This window comes from Cyclopterus lumpus, chromosome 12 (assembly GCF_009769545.1).
Source record: "Cyclopterus lumpus isolate fCycLum1 chromosome 12, fCycLum1.pri, whole genome shotgun sequence".
NCBI lineage: Eukaryota > Metazoa > Chordata > Actinopteri > Perciformes > Cyclopteridae > Cyclopterus > Cyclopterus lumpus.
In genome coordinates, this window is record NC_046977.1 from 21,578,796 (window position 1) to 21,590,848 (window position 12,053).

Here is a 12,053-nt window from a genome sequence, read left to right on the forward strand (position 1 = left end):
TTGAGGCACAACAATAGTTTTCTGGTTGAATGTTCAGCTCAAGTCTAGAAGGCCCTGCAAGTCATGAGCAGATGAACATGAATCAGAATAAGTTCAGGTATTGCACATCTTTAGCATGCCACCCAAAAATCCACTAGAATGCATGAAATAACATCTACTTAAAGCAACATTTCCTGGAGGCGGACCACCATGTCTTTGCTTCACAGAATGTAACCAATGTTGTCCATCTCCAGTAGGCCGGCCCTATCGACGACTATGGGCCCACAAACCACCAGAATACAGCGCACAACGCCAAATGAATTCCAATTTCCTGATATTTGAGCCAAGGCATACTGGGTACACAATCTTGCACATGTGCAGAACATCACCTTTATTCAGCCATGGTACTGACCGGCACAAACACACTGAAAGTCAATAAATGACATCAACTGATGAGATATAAAAGTTGTACTAGATGAAGTGAAGTTGGTGGTACAGTGTGGCGCGTCTGAAGAAGTCCTGCCTGTTAACCCGAGAACAGAGCCGGTTGGGTATTCAGTGGTTTACTTGTTCAAGCTCATCTTTCATTATATTTAGACAGCATATACATGGTGATAGAGCACAAGCACAGTGACGATGAGCTCATCATAAAAACCTGCAGACAAGAATACGGACTGCTTGGCCATTCAAGACACATCAGTGTATACTCATTCAAATGTTCACGCATTATTACAGCTGCGAAGACATCTGTCATCAGTATTATTCAAATGTTTGCTGAATCAGCTGTCAAATATTCAGACATCTTACATCTGCCAATGTATCCCTTACAAAAGATTTTTAAATTAACACATTACAAACTAAAACTGATCTAAAAATCCATTAAAATGTTTGTGAACACATTCCAACAAGAAGTGGACACAAAATCCAAATCTGAACTCCTTAAATGAAGTATTCCATTTGTCTACAAGCGTACATGTTCAGTACCGAGTCCAGTCCAGGAAGTGACCTTCACTACCCTTAAAACATCCCCATAGCAGCAACAGGGAAACATGGCTCCATTACGCACGCTGGGCTGGAGACATGACGGAGGTGTGCAGTGTGTTACAGTCTGAACCTCAGGCGACACTTCCTGTTCCACATGACGCAGCCGACGGGCCTGGAGGCGGGCGTGGGCCGGGCGATGCTGGAGAACGGCCTGGAGTTGATGCCGACGCGAGGCATCTCCTTCTTCAGAGAGGACAGGTGGCTGCCGCTCACGATGCCAAACACGTCCAGCAGGATCAGCACGGGCAACATCTTATCCAAGTCTCTGGAAACACAAGTCAGGTCTGAGTCATCAACACAAGTCGGGTCTGGGTCATCAACACAAGTCGGGTCTGGGTCATCAACACAAGTTCGGTCTGGGTCATCAACACAAGTCCGGTCTGGGTCATCAACACAAGTCCAGTCCAGTCTGGGTCATCAACACAAGTCGGGTCTGGGTCATCAACACAAGTCGGGTCTGGGTCATCAACACAAGTCGGGTCTGGGTCATCAACACAAGTCCAGTCCAGTCTGGGTCATCAACACAAGTCGGGTCTGGGTCATCAACACAAGTCGGGTCTGGGTCATCAACACAAGTCCGGTCTGGGTCATCAACACAAGTCCAGTCGGGTCTGGGTCATCAACACAAGTCCAGTCGGGTCATCAACACAAGTCCAGTCGGGTCTGGGTCATCAACACAAGTCCAGTCGGGTCTGGGTCATCAACACAAGTCCAGTCGGGTCATCAACAGAACTCACGTCAGAGCGGCGAGGTGGATGTGATAGCAGCGACTCAGGGAGAGATGCAGCAGATCCTTCAGCTGTCTGAGGACCGGGAGGCTGTCGGCCATCAGCAGAGTGCTGTCACTGGAACACACACGGAGCTACATGAGCTTCATCTGGAAAGCAGCCTCATGACCGTTCACTTTGGTTGGTCTTAACAGATGTGAATATACTACACAACAAATGGCAACACGGTGACACTAGCTGACATGTAACAATGTACAGTAGCATGCCATCAAACATGGATCATCATCCGACAGTTGTCCAAGGGTTAAACAAGGTCACACACACAGATTTGGTCTGCCCGTCTCCAGCAACGCCCTCAACATCTGCAGCTTCATTAAAGACATATTTGAAAATAAAATGCCAGTTTTCTGGAGCAAGAGGGTCCATACCATCTAAAACCAGCCGTTCATACCCCTTACTAAAACTGGTTTCTCTCAACCACACGAGACATTTGAATAATTCCGTTGCTATAAGAACAATACCACTTGTGAGATTGATTATTAAGTGGATCTGTGTTACTGATTAAAAAAGGTGGTTGATGAAACACAGGGGAAAAAAATGACAGATGAATGCGTCACATGCGTTCCTCCTAGTCCATGTATGCATATACACCAAGACTTGTACATTTAAATCAAATTAAAGTTTGATATTGCATACACTTTAAATGATAAACAATACAAATGTAAACTAGAAAGATGCCCCCATCGGCTGTCTCTGTAGCAACCACTGATGTAATGTGAGGTTCAATGAATACAACCAACAACTGGCTGAAACATTACTTTGCACTGTAATTAAGGGTAAAAAAAAAGAAGTCTCTGAAACCAACATTAACCCCCAGGCCACCAGAGACCGTTCCCCATAGAAAAGGATGACAGACATAATCAGTCCATTTTTGTAACCAATACATTTAAAGTAAATCTATAAAAAGGACAATCTCACCTTAAATCTAGTGTTTGTATACGGGGGCATCTGGTCACCAGCGCCTTCACATCTGGAAGATAAAGTGAACAGTGGATGTTTATTAAGCTTTAAAAAGTCCTCAATATGAAGGTTGGTAGTGGGAAAGAAGGACTAGAAGAATCCAGTCAGCAGATGAACACTAGCTAGGCTGAGGATTTTATTAGAGATTCTTCAGCCAAATTAAATGGCTTACAGGATATTTCTTTATAATGAATGTAATACAGGGCTTGTATAGAGGCAGTAAAGTAGTCCATGATAGGAGTTTACAGATAATTACTCCTCCTCCGTGGCGTGTGGAGGTTGGTTTACGGTGTTCTCGTTGCCTTCTCCAATGAACATTTCATTTGAGTATAGTGTAATGAACAGCACCGTCTGTGGAGGCTCACGCTGCACATTAAGAGTTGGGTTCCACCGCCAGTCCTCAATCTGTCACTTCTCTGCCCTTAGTTTGCTTTTCTAATCTCACGACAAACCTGCTCGATATAGATGAAGACAGTGCTGCAGAGGTACACACGACGTCATGTAGCGTGCAGAGAGGTGAAAAGCTTTAGAAAGCCAACGTCAGAGAGCAGAGCATGTCATGAACTGGTTTAGCATCAACACTCCCACTTACCGTCTAGTGTGAGGTTCTCTCTGTAGCCGCTGAGGTTGAGGTGAGTAACACCAGAGCTCACACTATCCACAACACTCTTCACATGATCATTGCTGAAGTCACACCATGCGATGTTCAACTGCTCTATGCTGGGCGGGGGGGGACAAGACGCACATTAGTGAACTGCAGAGATGGAGGATGGAAACCAGCTGCTGTTATTTGGAGAACATGACAGATCCCAGACTGGGGAGCTGACCTGGAGCAGGACTGGAGCAGGTCAGCCAGAGCCGGAGCAGAGAAGCCGGAGCAGCCGCTCAGATTGAGCTGCAGCAGGTTTGGGTTCTTAGACAGAGAGCTGAGAGAGAAACAGGAACAATTATTATTAAATAAATTCATTATTATTACTTGGGGTTACGTTCATCGTGTCCCATGATATGAGATTTACACGGAGCCGCTATTGACGCTGCCATTTCTACACCTGATACCAGTGCCTTCAAAGCTCCTTTGTGCACGTTGCACATGCACCCTTTAATGAGTGCAGTGTTTCTGTTACTCTGCTTCCTCCCCGGAGTCGTTGTGACTTCACGTCTCAGAGGGTCCATTGGACCTGGAGGTGCCTGATGCCCTGCCCCCCCCTCCTCTCTACCTCCTTCTGTTTCATGGATTGGCGCTCCATAAGGTTCCCTCTCCTAAAGAACAGGTCTTTGTTCTTTAGTAATGTAAGGTTCCCTCTCCTAAAGAACAGGTCTTTGTTCTTTAGTAATGTAAGGTTCCCTCTCCTAAAGAACAGGTCTTTGTTCTTTCGTAATGTAAGGTTCCTTTCCTAAAGAACAGGTCTTTGTTCTTTTATTAAACAGCTGTATGTTATTGATTGTATCTAGTCCCGATGTGCGCACATTGTCCAGGAGAAAACACTGAGCTTCAGCTGGTTCTAGCATATCCAGTGCAAGGATTCACTGCTTCTCTCCTTTATGTCAATTTAATTGATTAGAACATAAATATGTATTAATCATGTTTTAATGTAAACAGCGCAGTGGAACTGGAGAGTTGAAACTTACCTGAGGATGGTGTCCGAGAGCTGCAGACCCTCCAAACTCAGATACTCCAGCTGCCTGCAGTGACAGATGATGCTCTCCAGAGATGAGGTGGGGATGATGGAGCTGGACAGATCCATCACAACTATCTGCAGAGGGCTGCACAACAGAAAAGACTAAATGGGCTATTTCCCTCTTTTAGAAGAGGGCTGTGAAATGTTTCATCTGAGAAGACAGAAAGCAGCCCATGTAGTTCACCTTGTTCAAAGAAATATGTAGAAACACTGGCAACAGGTACATATAAAAATAAAATGCATGTACAAAAAAGGTATGTTGGGCAAGAAAAGGGCCTTTAAAAGCCACATCCGTTTGGCACTATAAGAGATGTCACAGTAACAAACTCAACAGCATCAGAACACATGTTGACTAGGCGTGTACTGTTGGTCTATGCATTAACAGACCTGTCAATCCACACACACACTTTTCAGCAGCAGATGAATCCACACGTGTTGCTCTATGTGGGTCTAAATAAACTATAGTGTGTGTTGATGAGGATGAAAGAACATGTCACAAGAGCAACAGTGAGGCTCATTGATGTGTTTTAATGGCACTCTATGGTCAGAGGAAGAAGAGACATCCACACACTGGACTTGTTGGGAGATACACTCGGTTGGTTTAATAAAAAAAGGTTACTTTATGAACAAGAAATTTAACCCGGTAGAAATGAACCCTTTAGCACCAAAGAGTTAAGTCTGGAGCGAGCTCCCCTGCTGCTGGACTCACCCTGAGCCTGTGAAGTGCAGCTCTTCCACGAAGGAGCGAGGGCAGCGCAGCATGCGGACTCCAGTCTTCAGCACCTGCCGCAGAGCTGGACCCATGTGGGTCAAACCCTCCAGATCCACGCTGTGCCACAGAGACTCATCAAACCTGGAACAGACAGTTAATAACTCAATATTAGACACCAATATGTTCACGGACGACAGGAAAATCTGTAGTCCAAAAGCTAGAAACGCTGATCGGGAAGGGGGAAAGTATTAGTCATTATCGGTTGATTAAAACTGAGTTGTCTGACTGTGGTGTTACATGTCAGTTATACAACCGGCGTTACACGTCAGTTACATGACTGTGTTGTTACATGTCAGTTGTCTGACTGTGGTGTTACACGTCAGTTATATGACTGGTGTTACATGTCAGTTATATGACTGGTGTTACATGTCAGTTATATGACTGGTGTTACACGTCAGTTATATGACCCTGGTGTTACACGTCAGTTATACGACTGTGTTGTTACACGTCAGTTATATGACTGTGGTGTTACATGTCAGTTATATGACTGTGGTGTTACACGTCAGTTATACGACCGGTGTTACACGTCAGTTATACGACTGTGTTGTTACATGTCAGTTATATGATATATGACTGGTGTTACACGTCAGTTATACGACCCTGGTGTTACATGTCAGTTGTCTGACTGTGGTGTTACATGTCAGCTATATGACCCTGGTGTTACATGTCAGTTATATTACCCTGGTGTTACACGTCAGTTATACAACCGGTGTTACACGTCAGTTATACGACTGTGTTGTTACATGTCAGTCATATGATATATGACTGGTGTTACATGTCAGTTATATGACCCTGGTGTTACATGTCAGTTATATTTTATATGACTGGTGCTACATGTCAGTTATATTTTATATGACTGGTGTTACATGTCAGTTATACGACTGGTGTTACATGTCAGTTATATGACTGGTGTTACATGTCAGTTATATGACCCTGGTGTTACATGTCAGTTATATTTTATATGACTGGTGCTACATGTCAGTTATATTTTATATGACTGGTGTTACATGTCAGTTATACGACTGGTGTTACATGTCAGTTATATGACTGGTGTTACATGTCAGTTATATGACTGGTGTTACATGTCTGTTATATGACTGTGGTGTTAGATGTCAGTTGTCTGACTGGTGTTACATGTCAGTTATATGACCCTGGTGTTACATGTCAGTTATATGACCCTGGTGTTACATGTCAGTTATATGACTGATGTTACATGTCAGTCATATGATATATGACTGGTGCTACATGTCAGTTATATTTTATATGACTGGTGTTACATGTCAGTTATACGACTGGTGTTACATGTCAGTTATACGACTGGTGTTACATGTCAGTTATATGACTGGTGTTACATGTCAGTTATATGACCCTGGTGTTACATGTCAGTTATATGACTCTGGTGTTACATGTCAGTTATATGACCCTGGTGTTACACGTCAGTTATATGACCCTGGTGTTACATGTCAGTTATATGACCCTGGTGTTACACGTCAGTTATATGACCCTGGTGTTACACGTCAGCTATATGACCCTGGTGTTACATGTCAGTTATATGACCCTGGTGTTACATGTCAGTTGTCTGACTGTGGTGTTACATGTCAGCTATATGACCCTGGTGTTACATGTCAGTTATATTACCCTGGTGTTACACGTCAGTTATACAACCGGTGTTACACGTCAGTTATACGACTGTGTTGTTACATGTCAGTCATATGATATATGACTGGTGTTACATGTCAGTTATATGACCCTGGTGTTACATGTCAGTTATATTTTATATGACTGGTGCTACATGTCAGTTATATTTTATATGACTGGTGTTACATGTCAGTTATACGACTGGTGTTACATGTCAGTTATATGACTGGTGTTACATGTCTGTTATATGACTGTGGTGTTAGATGTCAGTTGTCTGACTGGTGTTACATGTCAGTTATATGACCCTGGTGTTACATGTCAGTTATATGACCCTGGTGTTACATGTCAGTTATATGACTGATGTTACATGTCAGTCATATGATATATGACTGGTGCTACATGTCAGTTATATTTTATATGACTGGTGTTACATGTCAGTTATACGACTGGTGTTACATGTCAGTTATACGACTGGTGTTACATGTCAGTTATATGACTGGTGTTACATGTCAGTTATATGACCCTGGTGTTACATGTCAGTTATATGACTGGTGTTACATGTCAGTTATATGACCCTGGTGTTACACGTCAGTTATATGACTGGTGTTACACGTCAGTTATATGACCCTGGTGTTACACGTCAGCTATATGACCCTGGTGTTACATGTCAGTTATATTTTATATGACTGGTGTTACATGTCAGTTATATGACTGGTGTTACATGTCAGTTATATGACCCTGGTGTTACATGTCAGTTATATGACCCTGGTGTTACATGTCAGTTATATGACCCTGGTGTTACATGTCAGTTATATGACTGTGGTGTTACATGTCAGTTATATGACTGTGGTGTTACATGTCAGTTATATGACCCTGGTGTTACATGTCAGTTATATGACCCTGGTGTTACATGTCAGTTATATGACTGTGGTGTTACATGTCAGTTATATGTCAGTTATATGACCCTGGTGTTACATGTCAGTTATATGACCCTGGTGTTACATGTCAGTTATATGACTGTGGTGTTACATGTCAGTTATATGAGTGGTTATTTCTCTGGATCAGCTTTTAGGTTCAGGACCCAAACAACCTAAAATTACACGTAGGTGACTGGAGTTCCTTTACCATACAAGAATACAAGAGAATAATAAATATAATATTAAGGATCTGAGATGTGCACTAGTCAATAATATGGAGACAGCAATAACATAAAGATTGAAAGTGATGGGGTGGAATTGTGTACACAAAAATGGGAAGCAGTTAACCAGGAAAACATGCAACTGTGAAAGTTGCAAAGAGTGCAATCTGGTGAGTAGAGACTCACGCTAAGCGACGCCAGCGCTGGCAAACTGTGGACATCCTGAGGAGGTCCTGTAGAGGAATGTAGAAGAGGATCCTGAGGAGCAGCTCGTCGGGCAGGTGGTCCCATGAAATGTCTGCTGGGGAATTTAAAAGGAACAAGTGCAGAGTATGAAATCGTCTCTGCTACAAACTCAACTGTGCAGAGCTGCTCAAAGGAGACAAAGAGCCCTCCTACATGACGGGGGTTCCCTTTTCCTCCTGGACCTCCTGGCCAGGACAAACTGGTTGCCATCGTTTTCTTTGCCCTTGCTAGTGAGCCGTTGGTGCTTGTGGAGTGGGGACCACTGCTGGATGAGCTCTGTCGGGGTGCTTTCGATATCCAGGCAGTCATTGAGGCCGCCTTTAGACTTGCGTTTGTTGATTCTCTTGGCCTGAGACGACATGGAGCCCTGGAGGCTGCTGCAGGGCAGATCCTGCAGTGGCATGCTGGGTGGAAGGAGAAACCGTATTAAAAATGGCACACAAAAGAGGACACGCACCAACTGAAGGCTGTCATTTTACTGAGAGCTCTTAAGTTAGCTTCCTCCATACAACGACCTCTCGCTGCCGCCATATTGACGCTGCGTGGCGGCGTGACCGCGCAAATTCTAAATGCAAAAGAAATCGCAAATACGTCATCACGTCCATCTCAAGCGATGAATTCAGTCCCAAAGGCCGGCTTTTAATCCTCATAACCGGGAGGTCCACGTAGACCTGGAGGCCTGGCGCACAGGAAAGCGCGGCCTTGACTAGCAGGTAGTCCTAGTTCCAGTTTAAAGGCGACCACTACGATACACGACGGGAACATACCGGGAACACGACGGGAACATACCGGACACACGACGGGAACATACCGGGAACACGACGGGAACATACCGGACACACGACGGGAACATACCGGGAACACGACGGGAACATACCGGAAACATACCGGACACAGACTTGAGATGTTCAGAGAGCTAAGCGGCACTTCTAGAAGTGGAGCACGGTGTGAAGAGCTCGCGCTCCTTTCAGAAGGCGGTGAAGGGCCGCGTGCTCGTAAGGTCTCGTGCACATGTTGACCGTACCTGTGTTGCGGCATCTCCTCCGGTTCAAACCGAGCCGGTAGTGTTTTCGGTAAGTTAGAGAGCTACTTCCACTGCTGCCCTCCTACCGAGACTCTTTAAACTCACCGCCGAGAGTAGTCCCGTCGTCTCACGTCATACGTCACCGACGTCATACGTCACACGCAGCACTGATCGGGCCATGCGGCGTTCAGGGCATCTTGTTGATTCTGGTTTCTTCTAAGCGATGCCGAGTTGCGCATTTGCATGTTTGTCTTCCAAATGACATAAATAGAAAACACATTTCATCAGAGGACGCTGTACATCGGCTATCCCAAAGGCACGTGCTATGAAGGGATAATGTCCATAAGGAAACAAAAGGCACGTGCTATGAAGGGATAATGTCCATAAAGAAACAAAACAAAGAGCAACTCGTTGTCGTTGCATGGACAATGAAGGGACACAATAATGTCAGTAGATCCTAACTACACCTCTCCTCTGCCTTTGTTTCAGAGCCTGTGATCCGGTTCTGACTTCCCACAAGGGTTGCAAAGGTGCGGAAAGTTTCCGGTAAATTTCTGGAAAGTTTCCACGGGAATTTTGGCTCGGTAATTTTGAAGAGAAAAAAAAAGTGCCTACGTTTTTTTGCAAAAGCATATAACAGGGAACTTAAATGTAGTTGAGATCAAGACTATGCACGCCGAGCTCAGCTGGTCCCTGAATGCAGCTGGTTGGGAACATTGTCTGCCAGAAACATAAACATAAACATAAAACGTTCTGTTGTTTTTGAGCCATGAAGAATATGTCAGCCTAAATGAATCAACTCCTCCAAGTCATATTAATACTCACATTCCTCGAGGCACCGGCCGAGGAGGTGGAGTAGCAGCCATCTTTGACTCAAGCCTATTAATGAATCCTAAACCTAAACTAAACTACAACTCATTTGAAAGCCTTGTTCTTAGTCTTTCACATCCAACCTGGAAAACATTACAGCCAATCCTATTTGTTATACATTACCGACCGCCAGGTCCATATTCAGAATTTATATCTGAATTTTCAGTGTTTATCAAGTTTAGTCCTTAAAACTGATAAGGTTATTATTGTAGGAGATTTTAATATTCATGTAGATGTTGATAATGATTGCCTTAGTGCTGCATTTATCTCATTGTTGGACTCGATTGTCTTCTGTCAGAGAGTACAGAAACCCACTCACTGCTTTGGCCACACCCTCCACCTTGTTCTTACATATGGCATTGACATTGAGCATTTGGAGGTCTTCCCACAGAACCCTCTTCTGTCAGACCATTACCTCATAACTTTTGAGTTTATACTCCCGGAGTGTACACCGTTAGTCCAAAGTTTCTACACCAGATGTCTAACTGACAGTGCTGTAGCTAAATTTAAAGAAGTGATAGCTTCTGCATTTGATTCAATACCACGTCTCAATGTGACGGAGGACTCCTGTGCTAACTTTAGTCCGTCCCAGATTGATCATATTGTCGATAGTGCTACAGGCTCACTGAGAATGACACTAGACTCGATAGCCCCACTGAAGAAAAAGACAGTGAGGCAAAGGAGGTTTGCTCCCTGGTAGAACCCTCAGACCCGCGACGTAAAGCAAACTTCACAAAAGCTCCAAAGCATATGGCGTTCCACCAATCTGGAAGAATCACGCTTAGTTTGACTTCATGAACTTCTTCAATGAAAAGATTTGAACTATTAGAGGCAAGATTGATGCTCTCTTGCCCTTAACTACTGCCGATCTGTCATCAAGAGGAGTGGCCTTGGAAACGGCTGTATGCCCTGGTGTATATTTGGATAGCTTTTCTCCCATTAACCTAGACCAATTGTCCTCAATGGTTTCTACTTCTAAACCGTCTACCTGTCTCTTAGACCCCATCCCAACGAGGCTGCTTAAAGACATGTTGCCTTTAATTGGCACCTCTCTGCTGGATATTGTTAATGTGTCTTTGCTAACAGGCCATGTACCACATTCCTTCAAAGTAGCTGTAATTAAACCTCTCCTGAAAAAGCCCACTCTTAATCCAGAGGTGTTGGCTAACTACAGACCGATCTCTAACCTTCCCTTCCTCTCTAAGATCCTTGAGAAAGTAGTCGCAAATCAGTTGTGTGACTTTCTACATCAGAATAGTTTATTTGAGGAGTTTCAGTCAGGATTTAGAAAACACCACAGCAGAGAGACAGCACTGGTGAAAATTACTAATGACCTAATTGGATCAGATAAAGGACTCATCTCCGTACTGGTATTATTAGACCTTAGTGCTGATAAAGGACTCATCTCTGTACTGGTCTTGTTAGACCTTAGTGCTGCATTCGACACCATTGATCATGACATCCTATTACAGAGACTGGATCAGTCGATTGGCATTTCAGGTACCGCACTAAGTTGGTTTAAATCCTATTTATCAGATCGATCTCAATTTGTATTTGTAAACGATGAAGCCTCAATGACCACCAACGTTAATCACGGAGTTCCACAAGGTTCTGTGCTTGGACCAATTTTATTTACCTTATATATGCTTCCTTTGGGCAATATTATTAGGAAACACTGCATAAACTTTCATTGCTATGCAGACGATACTCAATTATATCTATCGATCAAACCAGAGGAGACCAACCAGCTCGCTAAAATTCAAGAATGTCTTAAAGACATAAAAACATGGATGACCTGCAACTTCCTGATGTTAAACTCAGACAAAACTGAAGTTATTTTACTGGCCCTGAACACCTCAGAGATCAATTATCTGGTGATGTGGTTTCTGTAGATGGCATTGCCCTGGCATCCAAC

General features: G+C 43.8%; 1 protein-coding gene across 4 annotated transcripts; it reads right to left on the reverse strand.

Annotated features, from left to right (window-relative positions):
- Positions 1-349: 349 nt before the first annotated feature.
- On the reverse strand, positions 350-9,533 carry skp2 (S-phase kinase-associated protein 2, E3 ubiquitin protein ligase). 4 transcript variants are annotated; one of them, XM_034547611.1, is made up of 10 exons: positions 9,374-9,533; positions 8,398-8,648; positions 8,185-8,296; positions 5,160-5,303; positions 4,401-4,535; positions 3,599-3,697; positions 3,364-3,491; positions 2,730-2,781; positions 1,761-1,868; positions 350-1,288 (listed from the first exon to the last, which is right to left on the reverse strand). In XM_034547611.1, exons 1-10 carry the CDS (start codon positions 9,418-9,420, stop codon positions 1,081-1,083), a joined length of 1,284 nt encoding a protein of 427 aa, XP_034403502.1. In that variant the 5' UTR covers positions 9,421-9,533; the 3' UTR covers positions 350-1,080. The 4 variants fall into 4 exon arrangements, with proteins under 4 accessions (XP_034403502.1, XP_034403501.1, XP_034403504.1 ...); XM_034547610.1 differs by having other exon boundaries at positions 8,185-8,299; positions 9,374-9,532; XM_034547613.1 differs by having other exon boundaries at positions 9,269-9,428.
- Between the last annotated feature and the right edge of the window lie 2,520 nt (positions 9,534-12,053).

Coding starts and splice junctions, on each gene's coding strand:
- skp2 (XM_034547610.1), bottom strand. CDS start 9,420: ATGACGTCGGTGACGTATGACGTGAGACGACGGGACTACTCTCGGCG. Junction 4,536..5,159: donor CTGCACTTCACAGGCTCAGG/GTGAGTCCAGCA, acceptor TCTGTTGTGCAG/CCCTCTGCAGATAGTTGTGA. Junction 1,289..1,760: donor ATCCACCTCGCCGCTCTGAC/GTGAGTTCTGTT, acceptor TTGTGTTTCCAG/AGACTTGGATAAGATGTTGC.